Genomic DNA, 23,129 nt, shown 5'->3' on the forward strand with positions numbered 1-23,129 from the left:
ACAGGCTCATTCAAAGAGATGTAAGCATGCAAGAAATATCAAGGCTGCATACACTGATGTTTAATCCTTGAAACTGCAGCAGCAAATGGGTTTATCAATAATTTATAAATACCTCTAATGCAGAACATTTCATAGCCTTGCCTTTTCATTCATGAATATTTAATAAATCATGCCCCACAGAGAAAGGGGTCATGTTAGGTATACAGAGGGGTTTGAGGTCATTGTTTACAAAGGGCTCACGGACTAAACTCAAGCCAACTTGGCCCAGTAATCATAATGTGGTAATCTGTGAACTGCCCCAAGACCTCTGGGTATAGGACAGTAAATAAATTCAATTAACAATAATCCTCATGATCTTCTTCATCCAATTCTTGTGAGGGTCAGGTAGATTGCACATTAAAGATACTACATACACTGTCAAGAGCAACCAAGCATTTGTGAATGAGTGTTCTAGTAGGTTGGAGAGAGACAATGCTCCCTTGTCTCCAGCTCATGATTTCTACATTCTACTTCCAGATTTTGACACTGCCCTCTGTGCAAGGCCCTATGGGTACATATAAACACAGGTAAAATGTTCCTTATGCCACTACATACAAGAATGCTTACAAGGAATTGTTGAAAATTAAAAGTCCAGGGGCACCAGTATCATAATGCACTGGCAATAGCTATAATGATACAGCAAACATCATAAATAAAGATTATTTATGACTGGCATTTTATTTCACTGATTCCTTCCTTTCAGAACTGTTGGCTATGATATGATACTTTCTAATAGGGCATTCTTCTTGCATAAATGAAAGAAAACACAATAGACACTGGAACTGGTGGCATCTTGGGACAAGTCTGCTTTTAATGAAAGGAGCTACTTCATTCCTTCCTTGCATATTCTGAAATTGCCAAGCAAGAGGAAGAACAGGATGGTGCAGAGAGAGAGGAGGGGTGAGAAGGGCAGCAGTAAAGGGAAGAATTCTCCTCTCACTTAGCTGCTCTTCACACTTGAGCCACTCTTGGTATATCTGGCAATATACCCCCCATGCTGCTTGAACTGTCCTGTGGGAGTGGAAAGAGACACAGGGGTGTGTGAGCAAGACAGCTCATTCCTTTTGCTCTTCCTCCTGAATATCGTCAATACATTTCAGAAACACTGGGGGGGGGGTTGTTTGCTTGATTTGCTGGGTGAGGGAAACGCAGAACCACACCTGACAACATATTGATCCACCAACAACACTAACGGTATTACTAACAGGAGCCCATTACATGACTTAAAATAAATGGCAATGTCCTTCTGCCTGTCTCTTCTTTCTAAGCTATCTCACCCAAAGATACATTTCTAGTTGCACACAGATTTCTCTCAGGTGTTTGGAAAGAGACAAATTAGTACATGAATTAAAAACTAATACCATTTTTTTCATTAAAAGAGAATAGTTAATTGCTCTAAAATCAGACATAGACGAAAGCAAAAGAGACAGCTCTTCAGCATCCATTCCTTTATTGCAGTTTTCATTGGTTGCAATGACCATTCACTTATTTAAAAGCAGTTTACTGTGACAGACTATTTTATTCCTTTCATGTTGGCAGCGTAAATCTGTGTCTGTCTGGCTGACTGCAGAGCACATATTTATGTAACTGACATGCATGAAAAAAGCATAGTAGCAACATTTTCCCAGTTTGCTCTGTAAATCACAGCAATATTTTTATTTTGTTTGTTGCAAATATAGTTTATCATTTGACTCAGTAAAACACCATTCAGAAGGAGATTAATACATTTCCTACCACGTACAAATGAACTGCAGCACTCACATTAAAATTCCTGTCTTCTGTTAGGTCCCATAAAACAGTTATACTTATTGGTATCTGTTATTTGAGAGTGATTCACATAAAGACACAATTCTGAGTGCCGGTTCCTGGCTTAATATTAGCAGAGAACCTTCTAGATCTCACAATTAGGGATGCTTCACACATTAATTTGTACATGTAAAGCATTTTATCTGAAACTTTAAAAAAAACCCAACACAAACATGTTCACACAGCAGAACCATATTTCCACAGCTTATCTGCTGCTGACCTTTAAATATGAGTTACAAGTAAGCTTTGAGATGGAAGCAGGAAGGGACTGTGACTGCGACTGCATGTGAACCACTTGCACAGGCAAACAACCATTTCCTCCTTCAAGGGCCATATCTCAGTTTTGAGTGACTAGCAAGCTTCCTCATAGGCAAGTACGACTATCGTGTAGCATTCCCCAACCTGAGGCCAACCAGACACTTCGGACTACAACTCCCAACAGCCTGAGCCAGCATGGCCAATGATCAGGGATAATGGGAGTTTCAGTCCAAAACATGGACTACATGGTCCAAAACAGGGAAGGAAAGTGTATTGTGTTCCTTTTACAGCAGCAGTGGGGTGTGGGATGGAGTGCAGCCACCGTCCCAAGACTGGTGTTTCTGCTGTTGAAGCAAGGCAAAGTTGGGGCTGCATGGTCATCCTGCCCCAGCCTGGGTAAGCAGCAGCAACAGGAGGGCAGCTCTGCCCCACCATATGTGCCACTATTGCTTTATTGATGAACAGGAACTGCTAGAATCTCATTTAGGAAGAGCAACACTACTGTTAAGTATCAACGGAGCAAGCTCAAGTGGACCTAACTTAGATATACAGTAATTGATCTAAACTGAATTTGGAATCACCTAACCTGGCCAATAATTTTCCTTTTGGATATGAGGGAACAATATACCTTTTCAATGGTTGCCTAGGGAGTATTTATTTATATTATCAATCTACTTGCATTCATTATTTACCATGAGACATTTAAAGATGCTTGAAACAAGTACAGTTTATTTCTGCAGACTGAAAACCAAGCAGAAAAGTCACTAAGTGCACATATGAGTCCAATTGTGGCGAAGATGCTGTAGTTCTTGTATTGGGAGACTGCCAATGGGGGGGGGAGGAGAGAGAACTATGATTTTTGTGATGATTACAATGTTGGACAATTGCAATTTTATAGTATATGCTTTCAGGCTAAACATATAGTTGTATTCCTGGCCAGAACTATGGGGAAAGAGTCTCTCTCAGCTGTTGCGTGTCGAGACCCCAAAGCCGCCCTCCCGGGGATGAAATAAAAGCACCTAGACACAGAATATAAGGTTAATGTTATTGGGCAAAATTTGGCCACAACTTTATTGGTTACAGAATGTGAGCGGTATTGGCTTAGGCTCGTGCCTCTCCTTTTGAAGGGGAGCCCCCCCCCCCCGGCCACGTCAGCAAACAGCCGGCCAATCAGACTCCTCCGAGCGGCGAAGGACAAAGTCCCCGCCCAACCGGAAGTGGGGAGAGCGGCTCCGCAGCCCACCGCAACTCCTCCCCACAGGGAAGTGGAGCGGACTTATCATTGTTACTTGTTTTTGTTTCATCTGTCCTCTCCCACCCTTGGAGTTTTCAGTTGTAATAAAATATTTTGAATTGACACGGAAGCGAACACTCCCATAAGCATTCGTGGAATTTTGAATAGGCAAAAACTTTTTGGTTACTTACTAAGCAACAAGAGGCAATGCTCTTACATTACTGCAAATCTTTAAGAGGCCTGCACATGTAGCCTAACTTCACTTACAGCAAAATCTGTACTTTCATCTTAATGAGAAAGGAGAAGAAATTCTCTCCAACAATGCTGAAAATCTTAAGAAATGTAGGAAAGCCATCAAACTACAAAGAGCTTTATAGGTCAAGTAAGAAGAGTATCAGAGTCAGATTGCAATCCAATGACACTTACATGGAAATAACTCTGATGGAAAATAGTGGTACTTGATTTCAAATAATGATGCACTGTGGAGTCAGATAGATAAATATGTGATTATACAATATCTCAAATTCTACAGTAATTGGCAACAGTCTTTGGGCTAGTCATAAAAAGAAAGACAAAGAAAAGATTTTTCTGTGGCACAGACACCTTGGTGGTCTAGAATAGTTCACAACCCTGATTTTGCTAGTTTCTGCCAATCTATTCAAATAACCTGGGCATGTACCCTGTATGTAATCATTTATCAAGTCTACATACCAGTTTGCTAGAGGGAAGAACATTAAAGCAATTCTATGTGAAGACATATTACATAGCAAAGGCTTAGTTTTAAATATTGATAATTAAGAATGGGAAAGTACAATAAGAATCAGACTGGTTCAGTGCTGAAGCTGACAGGAACTTCATTATATTTATTAAGCTTGGAAAATGCCCCTTGCTCAACATCATTTTCTACCATCAGTTATGTAAGACCTGCCTTCTCAGCATTGCAACCGAGAACAGGCTAAGGACCAGCTTGAAAATAAAGTTCTTCTTGGCAGCCTACCTAGATTTCGTCATGAATTATGCTGCATCCTAACATTTTCTTTAAAAAAAAGAAGTCTTGCCTAAAGTCTAGCCAGTACTGACAAAAATGCAATCCAATGAGTTCAGAGCGAGGTTCCTGTTTTGCTTCATAAAATTTTCCTCTTCCCTTGAAAAACAGCCTCGTGCATGAATTTCAGACAGGAAAACAGCAAGATGATTTAGAACAACAGTGTGAAAACAATGTAGATAAGTGACATCAGCAGATCTAATAACATGTCTTTTATTTCCAATAAATACAGGGCAAGGAAAAACAGAACAAAGGGAGTGCTAACAAATAAAAGTAGGTACAACAATGCTATCAGCTAGAGCTATGTAGCCCAACCTTGTATTTAGCGACCCGCCTGATGGCCAAGGTAAGGGCAATCAAGAATTTGATGTAGGCACATGAGCAGGCTGGCAAAGGAGGGATTGCTCCACCACCAGTCCATGGAAGAAGTAAACAAATTGCAGGCCAGATCTAGGAAGAGCCATAACTGGGAAACCAGGCAGAGCGGGACACGGGCACTACTCCCCTATGCAAATTTAAGTTTTTCTGTTGCTATAAGTGTTCTTCCAAATTAAGATTTTTACTCATTTAGGTATAGTGGAAGGGGAAAAACAAAGAAACACTCTTGAACATCAGCATCTCATGAAGGGTATACTCAGTAGGTCTTACATATTTAACATTAAAAAATTCCTTCCAGTAGCACCTTAGAGACCAACTAAGTTTGTTATTGGTAGGAGCTTTCGTGTGCATGCACACTTTTTCAGATACACACGAAAGCTCATACCAATAACAAACTTAGTTGGTCTCTAAGGTGCTACTGGAATGAATTTTTTTATTTTGTTTCGACTACGGCAGACCAACACGGCTACCTACCTGTAACTATATTTAACATAAGTTACCTTTGACCAAATAAAAAATAAGGCTGCAATTGTATGAGCACTCACTTGTGAATAAGCCCCATTGAATATGGTGGGAATTACTTCTGGAAAAAAACATGAATCTCTCACGTCAACGGGGGGTGGGGGGGGTTAACTTGTTCTCTGAACAAGTCACATGCTTCTCTGTATTTTATAGAAACTCCGTCTCAATGTTTCAAGACCACCTCTTGCCTCTGCATTCCATGAAAGCATCAATGCCTTATATTAAGCAACTCTACTCACCTTCCACACTATCAGAACAGGAGGTTCCGATTCCAGTGTCCCCACTGTCAGAAGCTATGCTGTGTCTTCTCAGGTGGGTACTCCGACCGCTCGATGAACCAGTTGTGGCTTGCCACAGTGGATCAGTACCAGGTAACCATCCCGACGAAGAATATTCTGCGCCTACCAAGAAAAAAGTATATTTATTCAAAGTCATCACCACACAGTTCAACAACAAACTGGATTTTAAGGATAACATCCACAGAATAAAATTAGGAAACATCAAAATCTGTAGCAATTTGTTCTATGGTAATCTAATGATGTAGTTTATCACAGAAGTTGCATATGAATGCATTCAAACAAATGTCAGTCTCTTGTTAAGAAGATATTGCAAAATACAGTTTATTTTTTGCTATGTAAGCTGGAAGTCATCATACATTCTGACACACAGAAAATTTCGCTCAGGATTCTAAAAAGCTAGTTTTCCCTAGTTTTTATTTTACTTAAAATGACCCTTAAGAGAAGTGTAATTAATATTATATGAGAGCTCGACACCAAACCACAATGTCCTCAAAAGGGTTTTCAACAGCTTCCTTCCAGCAGACAAAGTTCCATTTGTCTGACACAAAAGACCCTTGGCTAGAGGGCAACTTTTAGCAACCACTTCAACCAAAGACACTAAACAACTGCATGCTATCTGATATAACAGAACAGAAATACTGTATAGTAAATATAGTTCAGCTCAAGTCATCAATGGATTTCATGACCTTACAGCATGTCACAAGCCATATATTCAGGTCAGATCCTGAACGAAAAGCCTTAAAAGCCATGAAGAAATACAGATTATATTAGTTGTGACATAGCGTAGGAGAGGCCAACATTCGGAAAGTGCAAGATGCACCCAATTCCAAAAAGTAAATTAATTAAATAAAATCACAATTTAACAATCAGCTAAAGGGGAACCTTGAATAATGCCAGATGCACACGTGCATGCACACTCGCATCGATAGACACTCATTGTGATTTACTACATCATAACTAAACCAAGCAAAGCAGCAGAAACCACACTTTAAATTCACCTAATAAGGCATTTGTACTTTGTGCCAACCACATCTATTCAGGTTCCTTGATTCCCATCCTCTATACTGCTGTCGCTACTTATTACATCTTTACACTTTCAATTCAGTTTGTGGATTCCAGTCTATGGAAGGATAGACATTTCCACTCAAGCTGCCCCCTCTTCTATGTCTGCACACAGCCAATCAGCTATGCTGGTGCTACTGCTAACACACACTTCAGATACAGTAATAAGCTCTTTTAGTAAATTACAAATGACATGCAGTGTGGCAGGACAAACCTGACCCACTTGCATTGCAGAGGAAGCTCATACCTTGCTTGAAGTATTCATGTGTGCATGTCTGTAGTGCTCAAATTTTAAAAAGAACTGCAGAACGTAATTTCGCCAATTGGTATGCACCAATCCCATCAGAGTTTTGCTAATTCCCATCCCACTTCAAAGTCCTTCTTTTACAATGCAAATATCAAATGTATGTAAAAGTCAGGGGACTGAGCCAAGTATAACATGGGCAGATGATGCACAAGCATGTCCATTATGTCCTGCCAGGTTGCCCTCATTATCCTGCTGTTCTTTCTTCATTTTTGCCAATCAGAACAGACTGCCAGGCCTACCCAGTTTGTGAGGAGCGGGGGAATAGTAGAGCAATACATATGGATGACAGGAGACATTGGAGCAAATCATGCAACCTGTGCCAAGGCTTGAAATGGGCAAATTCCCATTTTTCTTAAAGGATCAGGAAATTACAACTAAAATTTTAGTTGCATGTAAAATGGACTCTGTGATTACCAATGAATTGTATTATTCCCCTAAGTTTTATTAAATCAAAATATGGACACAATACTTTTTTTACCAGCAAGTGTAGTAAAATGATGGCACAGAAAACTTTCATTCTAAAGTAAACTAACATTCACTGAGATATGCATTCTGCACATTAGCATTTACAAAACAAAATTCATTAAGCATGACAATCAGAGGAGACCGCTTTGAGGCAGCAGCTACACTTAATTATAGCAGAATCTATGGATTTTATGCAGCTACACATAAAGCAAAATCTGGTAAAATTTTAGACACGCAGCAGCGGAGAAGAGAGTCACGCAAAAGATTGCCTCTTTAAATTTTCTCGATGCCCTGAATCCTGCAGACTTACAAAATGTATTCTTCATCATCATCATCATCTGCCCTTTGCCATGAAGTCTCAAGATGGGTAACAACAATTTAAAAATAAAATATTGAAATAATTTAAAACAAATGATGGTTAAACAAATAGGTCGGGTCTTGAAATACAGACCTTGGGTGTCAAAGACCAGGTTAAATTCAACATAGGACAAAAACTACTTAGTAAAGGTGACAGACACACCTCAGTGGGAAGGAAATTCCATAGCTTAAGGGCTGACAAAGAGAATGCTCTCTCCTGGAACACCACCACCCAGAACTTTAGGGCAGTGGAACTACCAAGAGTGCATAATGTATGTATAGTCCGATATAAGGAAGACATAATATGAAAGAAGGGAAGTGAATGGAACTGAAATTTGAATGATTTGTGTGATATAACTTTTTCTATTATAATTTTTATTTGTAAAATTTATTGTTATAACTTTGGTTTGTACCTAGTCAAAATCAATAAAAATTATTTACAAAAATAAATAAATAAATAAATAAAAAATGTATAGTCCACTGTTACAGTTAAGCAGTATAAAATCCTTCAATATCCTGCCTGTAGAAAATCGAAATGATGTAAGGGGAGGAACTCAGAATAAAAAAATGGTAGACAAGATGTAAGACTATAAACCTTGGATTTCCATCTTCCAGATTTGAGGACTGGCGTAACAACTCCATTAAGGCAGTATTTATATTTTTTTAATAGAAATTTATTGGATTTTCCAAATTAAACCAATTACAAATACCCACACCACATATAAAACAACACAATACACCCAATACACACAAAACAACACAGTTACTTAAAAATCTTTCACTTCTTTTAAATCCTAAGCTTGGGACCTCCTCACGCCCTCTCTTGTGCGTTCATTTCTATTCTTCTTCAGTAACTTTGTAACATTGTAAAATTTAGTTCCTTACAACTAATCTTAATCTTGCAATTATAATCAACAAATCTTAAATCATACAGCTTATTCTTATCAAATAAAACATCACATTCCAAACCTTAGCTTCTTATATCCTTTCTTCTCTTAACTCAGTAAAACTGTTGCTCTTATTACTTCTAATTCCAACTTCAAAAATATTTTAATCAACACATTTTAATAGTAACCTAAATATTTCTTCCATTCTCCAAATGCTAAGGCAGTATTTATAATATGGTAACTATAAAAAAGGTAAAGGTAAAGGACCCCGACAGTTAAGTCCAGTCGCAGACGACTCTGGAGTTGAAGCGCTCATCTCGCTTTACAGGCTGAGGGAGCCGGCATTTGTCCGCAGAGTTTTTCCGGGTCATGTGGCCGGCATAACTAAGCCGCTTCTGGCGCAACCAAACACCGAAACCAGAGCAGCACATGGAAACGCCATATACCTTCCCGCCAGAGCAGTACCTAATTATCTACTTGCACCTTTTGGGGGGCATGCTTTTGAACTGCTAGGTTGGCAGGAGTATATACTACATAGTATAGTATATACTATATACTATACTATATGGTATATACTATAGGTAGTATTAATTTACTGTCCTACTTGTAAATAACTTCTACACTGACTGCATCTTATACTGTAATTCTAAATTCATAGCTGTAATTGTCTCTAACAGCTGGTGAAATAGCTGACTTATACTTTTTTACAAGGCAATTACTTATCTTCAATGGATCAGCAGTAGGCCACAACAATTTCTAAAACATAAAAATACATAAAATGGGACTTCACTAAATTAATGATATTCAATGTAAGCAAGAAGAGAAGAGCACAGGGGTATTCTGAGAACCAGGCAGAGCTGTGTAGGTATATACACATAGACGCACGCAAGAATGGAAGGAAGAGGAAGGTAAGCAAAAGTTTCTCTTTGAACTTTTCACTCAGCACTTGCAACAAGCAGTCGTCATCATTTCCGTAGTGGCACATGGCTGCTGCATAGTAAGTTACAGCCCTAGAGGGCTTCAACTGTAATTAGAGTGACACAAGTGAGACAAAGACAGCCTATAAACAATCTACTTTAGCACAATAAGCTCTTAAAGCTCATGTTTTCATTCAAATGCATTGTGTAACACATAAAACCAGCATGGATATCAACTAACAAACTTTCAGGGCCTTTGTGGATTTCATTTTAATCAGGGACTATGGAAACCTGCATGACTCCAATTGCATGGAATATGGCAACTAAAATTTATTCCTTTGCACACAATCTGTTTTCATTTTAATGTTGCAAGTCTCTATCCTACATATTACCTGAGCAGGCCGGAATATAAAAAAGGGAATGACCATTTTTCCTTTAATAGGAATTCCAGTAACCAGAGAAAGGTCCATTTGCTAAGTGCAACCAGCAGCCATTTCTCATGGCAAAATCACATTTTCTTGGCCTTAAAATCCATTTTCTTCCTTTACACACATACAAATTGAATGAAACATTCCAAATTCTGGAAAACAAAAATTCCTCACAGAAACCATATGTGAAATTGTACAAATTGTATGAACTATGTAAAGTTCATTTATTCTAGTTATTCCACTTGCAAAACCAAATCCTAGTATTAAAAAATTGGACAAGGGGAGTTTAGAGCTGAGTTGTACAGCCCTGCCGATTAGCTATTTTGCTCCTATAAAGTCTGTTAATACACAACAGAAACAGAAAACTGAGCTACAGATGTTTCTTATTTCTACTTTGGCACGCAAATGCAATGCATTAGCTCATGCCTTCTATTGCTGGCTCACCTCCCCATCCTCCTAACCAATGCACTCTTCACCTATAGTAACTATTCCTCTTTTACACTCTCTATTCAACCAAATTATTCCATCTGGGGAGATTTTGTTTTTAAACAACAGCCAGAGTATAGTAGATTTACACTGCTTTGTTCTAAGTTGTTTTCAGATCAGAGTTTTACATTGGTTTGCAAACAATTTTACTGCTTATAATCAAAATATAGTGTTCGCATGAGTTATGCAGCAACCACCAAAAAAAAGTTTTTTAAAAAGAGAAATTTAACTAACAACAGTCGAGCCTGCTCTGCATAACGAAAGGACTGTAGAACATAAGGCAGGGCTTGGCCACACAGTAAAGCAGAGGTGCAGGTTTGTAACAGTCAGGCCTTAGGGTGGAATGACAGGGATATGTGTTGACATATTCCTGCAACCACTTGGAATCTAAACGCCATTTGTTGTACAAAAATGCATTTTACATTGTCATTAAAAATAGCATTTCCTGTGATCATTTCAATGATTTTTTTCCCCAGCTATACAGCCGTACCTTGGATCCCGAACACCTTGCGACTCGAACGTTGTGGCTTTCGAACGATGCAAACCCGGAAGTGAGTGTTCCGGGTTACGAACGTTCTTTGGAACCCGAACATCCAACACAGCTTCCGATTGAGTACAGGAAGCTCCTGCAGCCAATCAGAAGCCACACCTTGGTTGTCAAAAATTTACGGAAGTCGAACAGATTTCTGGAATGGATTCCATTCAACAACCAAGGTACAGCTGTACCATGAACTTGAAGTAAGAAAACTGTGATCTTGGAAATTTTGGTAAGCAGGAGCAGGAAGATGCTTGATTTACTGAGTAATAGGAAAATGTAGCTAGCAAGGTATCCATACAATTAGAGCTGGGTAGGGTCAATACTGCTTCATTAAGTAAGGGAAGGCAGTATCATCAAAGTCACATTGTCATTTCCCTCTCCAACACTGCACCCACCCACTGCCAAAGTAATGTCACAAAAACAAGTACATGTGATCCAACCTTCTATGTGTTATGAATATTTTTTTCAGCAGCTACACTGTGCAATAATATATGAATTGAGCAACAGAGAGAAACTGTTATCTGTGTAATATTGTGTAATATTTAAGTAGCCCTTTAAATTAACAGTGAAAGAAAACTTAAGGCAAGAGGGAGCAGATTTATGTACTTATGCACAAGGTAATTATGGAAAAATTCAGCAGAGGACTCTTGAGATAGCCCTTCATGACTTCACTTGCCAAGGTCCTCTAGCCAGTGATAAAAATGGGAAATGTTTGCACCTTTGTTCATGGGGATGTAGCTGAAGTTTAGACAACCAGCATATGTAAGACACATCAGTTTCCAACAGAAGCAAATACAGCAGTAGTACAATGGGTCAAACAGTGGCCAAGAGGAAGGAAGCTCCATGCTACTAACTGGTGGAGCGATTGCTCCTTCCAGTCATTGCTCAGCATCAGTCTCTTCCTATACATCACACTCCCTAGCCACTGCTGTCAGTTTCCATTGCCTACAGAGGCGCACAAAGCTTCCTTTTGGTAAAGAAGAAAGACATGCATAACAACCCCCGTCTTTCAGTATAACACTAAGCAACTTGCAGAAATGTGGTGTAGAAAGCAAGGTAAGATTGACAAAGAGGCAGTCCTGATTGCTGCAACAAACCCAAAGCTTGAGCACCATGGCCTACTGTGGAGCAGGCAATAGTAAATAAAAATACTGTATGATGTGTGTAACTCCAATCTCTTTTCCACCCTTCCTCCCAAAGGATCCCAGCTTATATATATAAGCTTAGAAGAGGAAACAAATTGAACTACCTTCATAACTATATTCTTCTGACATCTTTTGGAGAATGGTCACTATTACTCCCATTTTACAAGTAGGAACCTGAAGCTGCAAGACAGTGATTTTCTCAGGGCCACCCTGCTCAGCCATGTACTTAACAGGGAGCTGAACCCTGAAACAAAAATAAAATTTAAAATGTAGTAATCTTGCATGTTCAACAAATGTAAGTATCATTCTCTATTTAGCTTAAGCTTACTTAAAAAACAGCCAAAGTGTTTGCAACTTCTAGCTACAGTAAAAACTACAAGTGTCAGAAAATTCTGTTTAAAATGTCTTCTGTTGTCATTCTCAGGTCATGTAACAGAAATTTCAGAGTGCATATGTCACTACATAGCAGTCATTCATTTCTCCTCAAACAAATAGATGGAACCAGGAGAGCTGACCCAGTACCACAAATTAAAAAGCACAGCCTTCCACACCATGCAGGAGAATCATAGCGTAAAGTTAGGTATACAGTAAACGAAATGATTCCCCCGCCCCCAACTCTGTAACAATGTTCTTCTGAAGCCTAAGAATGCTTGCTGCTTGGGAACTGGAAGCTTGGAAATAATCAGAGAGCAAATTTCTATTAAATGTTTCTCACACTCATGGAACAATGCTTTCACCTAAGACTAGTAAATCCCAACAAAGAAACTATATGCAAGCAGTCCTTGGGCTATTCACAATCATACAAAGATTGCCCAAAGAGAGAAAAAGACATGTTGCATGAACAGACACAAAACTACCTGTAGGCAATTAAAAGTTTCAGAAAACTCAACTTATGAAAATCCTAGTCATAAATTACCAATCCCTTTGACTCATTGAAATTCTCATACTTGGACTGCAACCAAGAGATCAGAAACATTTACAGTGACCTAGACATGGTTCACCATCTACTTCTGCATTTTTTCTAGTCCTAATTACAAATATATGGTAAGCAGATGCTTATGCGGCCATAATGTATTCAATGTGACTATCCTGTGGCTAAACAGAAGTTCCTAATCATGGATGCATGAGGACTATTCCTGTAATTGTGCACTAGTTAAGATAAAGGAAAACATACTAAATTGGGCTTATTAAATAAGTACAATTTAAAGTTTGTTCATCAACAGTATGTTTTTATTTTTGTTTCTGAGCAACGAAGCTTCACTTGTTCAAAAAGTAAGCAACAACAAGACAGCACACATTCTGCAAAATACACACAGCAGCACCCCAATCCTAGTCACAATTATATGGGAAAAGTTCACATTGCCTACAACTGTGCTTAAACAAACTGTGCAAAAGAGGAGCAGAAGCTTTCAGAGTGGGACTTAGTTGCTCACATAAGTTTTCAGAACATGGAATATAGACCTTTTATAAGAATCAAAATGTCTTCATATGTAAAGTTGTACAGTAAAGGATACCACTGTAATTAACAAATAGCTTGTAAGCTCCTGAAACTCAGGTTACAAACCAAATATAGGATTCTAAAGTTATGTGGAAGAGGCAGAACAGTTGATACTGGAGACAAGTGTAGAAGCAGCCTTCCTCCTATTATAGCTTATCAGCAACAAATGGGTTTTTCTTCAACAATAGCTGCTAAGACATCTGCCACACACATTAAACCATTTCAGGATCTTGAGGACTCCCAAGCAATTGCAGAGATTTGTCATCTGCTCAATTGGTTTACTACTGTGCACAGAATATGAAAAATGTGTACATTAAACTTAATATTATCAATGAGTATGCACAAATAAATGCTTACTCAGATAGACTCTTAAGAGCAGAGGTAGGCAACCTAAGGCCCGTGAGCCGGATGCGGCCCAATCGCTTTCTCAATCCGGCCCACGGATGGTCCAGGAATCAGTGTGTTTTTACATGAGTAGAATGTGTCCTTTTATTTAAAATGCATCTCTGGGTTATTTGTTGGGCCTGCCTGGTGTTTTTACACGAGTAGAATGTGTGCTTTTATTTAAAATGCATCTCTGAGTTATTTGTGGGGCATAGGAATTCGTTCATTTTTTTTCCCAAAATATAGTCCGGCCCACATGGTCTGAGGGACGGTGGACCAGCCCACGGCTGAAAAAGGTTGCTGACCCCTGCTTAAGAGTAACTTCCATTACCAAGTAAGTGGCATGCAATTGAGAAGAGCGTAGTCTTTGTTGGTTCATATTGCATAATGAATGCCCTTTTCATTCATTGCTATTTCATAACAATCCTGATTTTAATTTGCAATAAACATTTTAAGAATGCATCTTTACCTTTTTTATAGTTCTGGATTATGGATTATGAAATCTCTTCATCTGCTCCTTACTGTAACATAACCAATTGAGTGAAGATTGCAATTTCACATAAACTTCAGAAACCACCCATTCATTATAACAGTTAGGTGAGAATAGAGCCAGCAGTATTTTTGTTCCCTCCCTTTATGCTATTCCTTGGTACGAAAGGTGGTGCTTCACGTGAGCCTCCATCTGTTGTGAGATTTATTTTCTCTCTTGCTTGTTCATTATCCAATTGTGCACCCATGCATATTTGTTACAGCATGCCCGAGAGCACAATCCCCAAAAGAAATTAAAAAGGTCAAATGTAAAGACAGAAAAGCCATCTCACAAAGGGACATTACAGCAACCCCATATCACAATGGAAATGAAACAAATAGGAAGATAAGATATAGGAAGAACAGGAAAGGGAGCTGCTAACAAAAGGCAGAGGTGCTATATAAGCCTTGAAAATCAAGGTCACACAAACCAAAAAGAGAGAAAAGGCAGTATAGCCTACTGAGTTCATCCCTGAAGGCTCTAGGGATGCCAGTGCTACTACACAGACAATTCAGAAACTCACCATTACTTCCCCTTTCAAAGTCACACCCGCATCCTTGGAGGCAAGTACCACCATTGCATTCTCATATTCAGGGCTCCAATTACTGTTTTGAGCTCCAAACAGATATAAAACTACTTGATCTTTCTCCCCTCCCCACCCCAACCCATCCCACACCTAAAAGGCAAAGAGAGCTTAGGTTATCCTAGCCAGTTCTTCACCTATAGTATGAATTCAACATTTGTTTCATGTTTTAACATAACCAACCAATTCAGGAGACCCCCCCCCAAAGCTCATAATAAGATTGTGATCTCACCACACTTGTTTAAAATTCAATTGTGACATTGCCTGTGAGGCTGATCACTCTCATACCACCTAAGGTTAACATTTAGCAACCTTGTTCAGGGAAACACAGATGTTGTCAACAGATCAAATTTGTCCTATATTAATTCAAGACCATGTCTCAGGAAATTATTATTAGACAAGAAATAACTATAACAGCCTAAAGCTTGCCTTCGAGTAAGTTAGTGAATCAAGGAACAAAAGATCGCTCTACTATTAATTATCCTGCTTGGGATCATAGGAAGATGCCTTATACTGAGTCAGATGAATTGTCAATATAGCTCAATGTGGTCTATATTAACTAACAGCAGCTCTCTGAAGTTTCAGACTGGGGACATTCACAGGAATACATGAAGAGGCCTGGGACTGAATATGTGCTCTGGTCCATGGGGTCACGAAGAGTCAGACACGACTAAACAACAACAACAACAACAACAATTGTGCAATCAGAACTAAACTAATCTCATATTGGGTCAGATAATGGTTCCATTCAGAGGCTTCAACCAATCAAACTACAGTATCAAATAGTCAATAATGGTACACTCAAAAGCAGCCCTAGTATTCTAGCACTTGGCAGGCATAATCACTGCTTCAAGTGGATGGTATAGATTTTAGTAAACATACTAAACTGAAATGAAAAAACATAATGGCGCAAAGATTTCCAGGTTTGACAATACTGTAAGGGTGTCACATTTTGTCCAGCAGCAGGATACTATTATAACTAGCAACATTCTTTTAAATCAATCTATTTTATTATTCACTTCTGTATTAGCCTAGCAAACTAAGTATACAAACAATATTGATTTAACAGAAGAACATGCTGGGAAGCACTTGTCGATTCTTAATCACATGTGTGCATTTCTCACATGTTTCTATCCAGATCTGCTGAAAGTTCTGAAAGACTTGAAGTTGATTATCTTCCCCACTTGTTTTTCTGTGCATTTTCTTACAGAAATGGGTAACTGTTGTTGTTTCTGGACAGTGGGTTCACCTCTCAACCACTCTCCTCAGTAATACTGTCTAACACGTGAAAAGCCATAAAAATACTTACAGTATGGCAGGTGTGTTCTTTTTAGATATTACAACCCTATTCTTTAAAGCACATACTATTGCTTCATTTTACTATGGATACAGTGCAGGCAAACAATATTTAAAAAGCTAAGCATACTTTGCTAATGTTTGTGTGATGCAAATAAATTAATAGTTAATTGTAAAAATTAAAAAAGCCCTCAAGCTCAGTAGTAAAGCACATTCATTACAGGCAAAAGGTCTCAGTTTCAGTCACTGGCATCTCCAAACATGGTTGGCAAAGACCCCTATCTAAAACCCTGGAGAGCCCAGCCTTGCCAGTTAGTGTCAACAATAATGAGCAAGATGGGCCAAAGCACTGACTTGCTCTAAGGTAGATTCCTATTTTCTTTTCACTTTACAGCAAATGGCATACATACAAAACGGAATAGGCAGCTGTAAGTCTTGTACCAACAGTGCCTTGGGGGGGTAGGGGGTGGGAATCAGTGCTGTGCTTATCCTAGACTAGGAGAATAAGGTAGAGTTATCTTCTAGAGAAACAACAGGGTTGGTTCATACTTGAGTCGTATACAATTATTTTAGTAAACCAGTCACAAATTCTGGATTTTGTTTCTGGAACTGCCAAATTTAATCTGTTGCTTCAACTTCTGGGTGGATTAAGGAATAGGAAATTATTTATGTACAGCAAGCCCTGATCATTAATTTAAAAGTTAGCAAATGAATGGTATGCACATTAAACAACAGAATCTGCGCAGTCTATTTAATAGTTCTCCCCTAGAACAGCTGGCAACTTAAAGCTATAAGCCATTCCTCACATGTAACAAACAGTTCAGTAATTCATAGTGTTACCAAAGAATGGTAATTTATTCTAAAGTGCTGTGCAGACAAGTACAGTTTGTTCTCAGGCACTGCAAGAGAACTACTGTACAGTATTCAGTATCAGTAACAGGAGCTGATGGCTAAACACTACCTAGTTTGGGGCCATCGGTGCAAGAATATTCAACCTAATCCTATATTGCAAGGTTTAATTATGGAGATAACTGTATGGTTTGATTAATTAATCAATCAATCAATCAAGGATGTGCAAGCTACACAGGCCCAACTGAATTCCACCCGTTTTAACATGCCTATTTCAACAGCAGCATCACACTAGAAGCCTCGACAGATATACACAGTATCGCACTACTGAGCTTTAAACCTTTCCTTCCAAAATAAAGCCCTAACCCTGAGCTATCACTACTTCCCGGAAGCAGAGCATACGCGTTCTCTCTTGAGGAAATTGGGCTCCATGACTGGGAGACGAGACAAGCACACATTTATTTATTCCAGGGCCATGTGCAAAACCGGGCAGCATTAAGGTCTTCTCCCCACCCACACCCACCCCAAACTCGTATCTGGGAGCTTCCAAAGAGAAAGAGAAAAGCAAGTGTGGTTGGTGATTTTGTTTAGTTTGTTTCCCGCAGGGGTTTGCTTTTCTTTTCCTCTTTGGATTAAGCCGCGTTCACCAATCCTGCCAGGTTTAAGGGTGATTAGGGGAGAAAGCTCTAAATATAGCCGCGTAGTAACTAATTGCATTGCTTTCGGCAGCTTTAATGGCTCCCTGAAGCGGCGGCGCCCCGCTTCCTTTCCCACCCAGGCTGGGCTGCAATCTGCATCGCCGGGCGGGCGGATTTGTTGCAGTGACCTTCTTCTTCTTCCTCCGCTCCTCTCCCCGCAACTCTCCCCGACACCCGCCCCGTCTCCTCCTCCCAAATCACTAAACCAGATGGCGACGCGCGTTAACGAACATCTGAAGCAGCTGTAGGGAAAGGGGAAGAAGCCAGGCACAAACTGAGGAGAGAAGAGACCTTCACCGAGAGCGCCAAAACAGAGGGGAGAAATCTGGCCTGGAAACTGAAACAAGCGAGTGACGCGAAGAGAGAGGGGGGCACACTTTGTGGAGGCTGGGCGCTACAAAACCCAAACCCGGTTCGCTTTCACACGTTTGCTACCCGAAGAGATGGGGCCGGCCTCCCCCCCCCCCGCCCCGGGCCGCTACCTGCTCTGTAGTCGCCGTTTTGGCCGATCTCGGAAAGGAGTCTCCCCCACATGGCGGGGCCTCCGCGGGCGGAGAGAGGGCCGTCGAGGAGGAGAAGCTCCGGGGGTCCGCACGGAGACCCGCGCCCGCGCGCGGCCTGGACGGCAGAGGCTGGAAAGGGCAGCTGCTGGTGGTCGCTCATTGCCGGCCCTCCGCCGCTGCTGCTGCTGCTGCTCCTGCCCTTCGCGCTTGGCAACCCGACTCTGGCCTGAGAGGAGCCGAGGCCATGGTTGCTGCCGGCCAGTTCCTTCGCAGGACTAGCAACGGAAAGGACAAAACTCGCCTCCTTCCTTCGCTGCTGCTGCTGCTGCCCACACACTGCAGCTTCCCGTCTCTTTTCTTCTTCCTCCGCCTCCTCCCGCTGCTCGGTGCCGGGCGGGGACAGAGGCGGGAACTCAGCAGATGCTGCCGCTACTCTCTGAAGAGAGGGGAGTTGGCAGTAGAAGCGGGAGGGGGGCGGCAGTCAGCACGGAGCCCGCCAGGGGTAACTGGAGAAGCGGGCGAGGAGGAGAGGGAGGAGTGGTGAGGGCTGTTTCTTGGAAAGTAGCAGGAGGCAGCCCGGGAACGTGGGAGGTGGATCCGGCCGGGAGCACATGCGAAAGGGCCTCTGAGCACGTGCAGAGAAGCCAGTGGGCCGGACCCCGTGCGTCTGACATCGTTAGGAGGAGAGAGCACGCGCGCACACACCTGCGAGCCGTTGATAGCGTGGTCACCAACGGTGAACTTTGTAAAGATATGGTGGTCCCACTCATAAGGCAGTTTTGAGAACACACTGGTTGGTTAACCCTGGACTAAACCCTATGGGAGTTACTGTACTTTACACAGGGCATAATAAGGCATGGAGGCTGCCAAGAAATGAAAACCTAAGCACTTAAATGCTTAACCTGGATAGCTCAGTTGGTTAGGATGTGGTGCTGATAATGTGGGTGCTGAACGTGGTTTGCAGGTTTGATCCCTGCATGGGGCACCTGCATATTCCCGCACTGCAGGGGGCTGGACTAAATGATCCTCAAGACCGCTTCCAACAATTCTATGATATGGTGGTAATGTCTGTATCTGAAGGCCTTTTGTTCAGAAGGATCACATGGCACTTCCTTGTGCAAATGCAGTATCTAGCTGTAGCTCTGTAGCTGTAGCAATGTGGTGCTCTTTGATGTGATGTTGTGGATTGCAGCGCCCATCAATCCCCACTAGCATGGCCAGCAGGAGAGATGGGCACTGCAGTCCACACTAAATGGAGGGCGCCATGAAGGCTGTCCCTGCCAATGTGTTTAAATGATTGATTTTGGGGGGGGGGGGGCTGGAACTGAGCCAAAAATCCACCTATATCTGTAATCAATAAAGTTGTGGCCATTTCTAATCCAGTCATGGTCTGCTTGAGTTGATTAATTACATCCTGGAGTGTGTGTATGGCACTGCGACTGGGCCCGCAATAAACTAACTAACTTTGTGTTGAGTTCCCCCACCTTTCTTCCAGAAAGAAAGCACTGGTCACAAGGATAATATGAGAATCAGGCCACAAATGGCTTCCCACAGAGGTGGATTTAGGACAACGCAACTGGGCATAGTGCACATGCAGAATGGAAGGCAAGAGGCAGGGGGGCACCAAATTTTGGCCTCTCACAGGACGCCACTGAAATTCAAAAGACCAAAGTCCACCCCTGCTTCCTTCATAGATAGGCTCCCTCACCACAATGTTTGTCTTTTCTGCAAATTACAAGTAAAGCTGTCCTTATACTGTACAACTAGTTTCTACTTGTTTTACATCTTTGTCTCAGGACTTTTAACTAAATTTTAACCTCTTTTGGATTCGTAAACATATTAATAGAGATCAGTGCACCAAATATAAGACTTGATGTACGGTATATGGTTTCTAGATCATGCTAGGACCTGTCTAGATACATCCAAAGTTTGGTATTTGCCCAAAGCAGGAACATTGATCTATACTAGATATACACCTCTCTCAAAAAAAGTTAGTCAACCTATTAATCACCAGCACACCTGCAGACATATATAATTTGTAAAGTACAAGCTACATTTACTACTGTGGATTTCTGTGTTCTGAATACACACCACATAGAAGCATGACTATGTTGAACTTGAGAGACTAACTGCTGAAATCGTGTATATGATGCAATGACAATCACTCTCATATTGTCAATCATGAGCTTATGGTGTTTTTTTCTTAAGCATGTTAAGTCTGAGAGATATTTTGATTAACAAGCTATCATTCAAGATAGAAAAGGAGTATTCTTACAAAATCTATAAGAAACAAAAACATCAATTGTGTAAGACTCAGTTTTCCCCCACTTGGTGTAAGTGTAAAAATACCATTTTCAGACATAACATTGCAGGTCATTTGCATTTTGTGCATCTTGAGTACAAGAGTATATGTCTTGAGTACATTTTGTGCATCTTCAGGTGTTCTAGACAAGTGTGCACTAGTGGAAAACATTACAGCATCACTGTAGCTGCTATGTGCATAAGCAGCAATAAGCTTCAGAGTTACACAATTCCCCCCTCACCTTTCATTCGCTAGCTTGACTATAATAAACAGATAGAAAGCTTTCATATTTAAACTATACAAAGTTATTCACTATGCCTAAACTCAGATAAACATTTTCAGCTCATTTAAACTATGATTTGTTCAAACAACTCAGAATCAAACTGGTTTATGAGCTACCTTATTAACAAAACAGACTAACAAGAGTTCACCCTAGTTTGTATATAACAATTTAGAAGCAAATGCTTCCAGTTGCTGCTTGTGCATTTAATGCTGAACCATAGTTTACTGTTATGTCCAAAAAGGATCCGTAACTTACTGAAAGGTGGTGTTTGAGTCTGTAGCAGTGAAAACAACATAATGTATTACTTTTTTTAAGTTGCAGATTTATTCTGATACGATGAATTTTCATCAGTTGACTGGTGTGTGTGTGTATGTAAAGGAAGAAGTTGTAAACTTCAGTAAAATGGTAGTTAAATGGAAAAAGCAAGTCTGAGAGGCTTAGAAAGTGACCATTCCCTACAACAGTAACTGATGATAATATAATCATATGATATCTGTAAAGGGACAGGAAATCATTCTCTTGATTCAAGAATAAACATAAACATCTTGATAAGTTCTAATTCAATAATTTCACAATGGAGTTTCCCTCTGAAATCCCTTTGTTGGCAAATGGCATTATAGAAATTGGCCCTTATCTTGATTTGTCATTCTCTTCTGTTTCACAAGTGTCTGATAAACACTGCATTACATTATTCATTGAGTTACAGCCTCTCCAAGACTGATGCACACTCCTGGTAAACAGTGTGCAACATTTATAGTTTGAATTTCCATTTATAAATCCTGCAGTCTTCTTAAAGCAACTACAGAATAAACAAACTGAATAGCAGCAAGCATATCAGTCCCTAGACAAGTTTAATTGGGATAGAACCAATGGAAGGCAACTGACCCAGAAAAGCAAAATTATAGAATTTTGTATGCTTTGCTGCACCGTGTATTTCACTGAGCAGAGGGAACAGTTCACGCCATTGACACAAACACAAATTTCTTAATTATGTATTGTCCTTGATTGTGAGCAGAAATTAAATTTACCCCATGACGTGTTAATTTAAAATACAGTCATGCCGTGGTTATAGAACTGAGGCTTCATTATCTCCTGTTTCTTAAGCCACACACAATAAATCTAACTGGAAAAACAACAATAATTTATTAGAAATATGCTTTACAGTTCTTCACAAGATCAAAATATTGAAAAGTAATGGAAATGAATAGAGAATAGATATTTTCAAGGACATAACATAATCCCTTCCCCCCCCCCCAAAGTCTGCTGCACTTACTCTTGATCTGCTTCAGGATGCAAAACTTTTTGTTTACGCAAACTATTTAGGGTGAGCAGGGGATTTACCGGTAATAGCTGCCTTTTAAAAGGCTGTGTTACACTGTATTTCTATATTGCTTTCATATGTTGATAATAGGGTCAGGTAGGCCTAAGCAAGTGGACCAGAGTCAAAGATTGCGTTTTCAGTATTTTGAATATAATACATAAATAAAATCCGGCAATATCTAACCATTAAATTAAAAAAAATAAAATGTTAACTGGATGTTGTCATTCATGAAAAAGTATAGTTTAGCTGAAAGTTCCATAATCTCCTTGATCTTCTGAGATGATTGTGAAATAAAGGATCCAAGTTTGGATCTGCACTGCAGGTGTTTCTTGGTTAACATACATTTTTGTCTTACTCTGTACTATCTTGGAGCGAATGATCATGTCAATTATAGTCTATAGTTATCTCAGGAACGCAGAGGTGGATGGAATTCAAAATTCACTGCATTGTTCGTGGGAGGCTTGAAACAGTCTTTTAATATCACATTTGTTGCAAAGTTAAGCAGAACATGTGCAAAGTGTCTATAGCTCAGATACTAAGCTAATTGATCCAAAGAAATAAGGTGTGCATCTCCCCTTTCAAGCTTTAGAAGTTCGTGTATTTTGCACAGCTTGCAAAGGGCCAGATTCAAAGCCAGCATGTGGCTCCTGCCAGCGCAGGAGGTCCCCCACCTTTCTCCCCTGGATGTGCCACTGCAACTCCCCCAAATC

General features: G+C 40.2%; 1 protein-coding gene across 2 annotated transcripts in view; it reads right to left on the minus strand.

The window, feature by feature from the left end:
- CEP85L (centrosomal protein 85 like) overlaps nt 1–18,852 on the minus strand; it is a 90,711-nt gene extending 71,859 nt beyond the window's left edge. For both annotated transcript variants that reach the window (XM_033143685.1, XM_033143684.1), the window contains exons 1-2: nt 18,493–18,852; nt 5,522–5,683 (exon numbers count right to left, since the gene is read on the minus strand). In XM_033143685.1, coding sequence (XP_032999576.1) covers nt 5,522–5,683; nt 18,493–18,673 — 343 coding nt within the window. In that variant the 5' untranslated portion in view covers nt 18,674–18,852. The remainder of the gene's footprint in view (nt 1–5,521; nt 5,684–18,492) is intronic.
- Nucleotides 18,853–23,129: the final 4,277 nt, after the last annotated feature.

This window comes from Lacerta agilis, chromosome 3 (assembly GCF_009819535.1).
Source record: "Lacerta agilis isolate rLacAgi1 chromosome 3, rLacAgi1.pri, whole genome shotgun sequence".
Lineage (NCBI taxonomy): Eukaryota > Metazoa > Chordata > Lepidosauria > Squamata > Lacertidae > Lacerta > Lacerta agilis.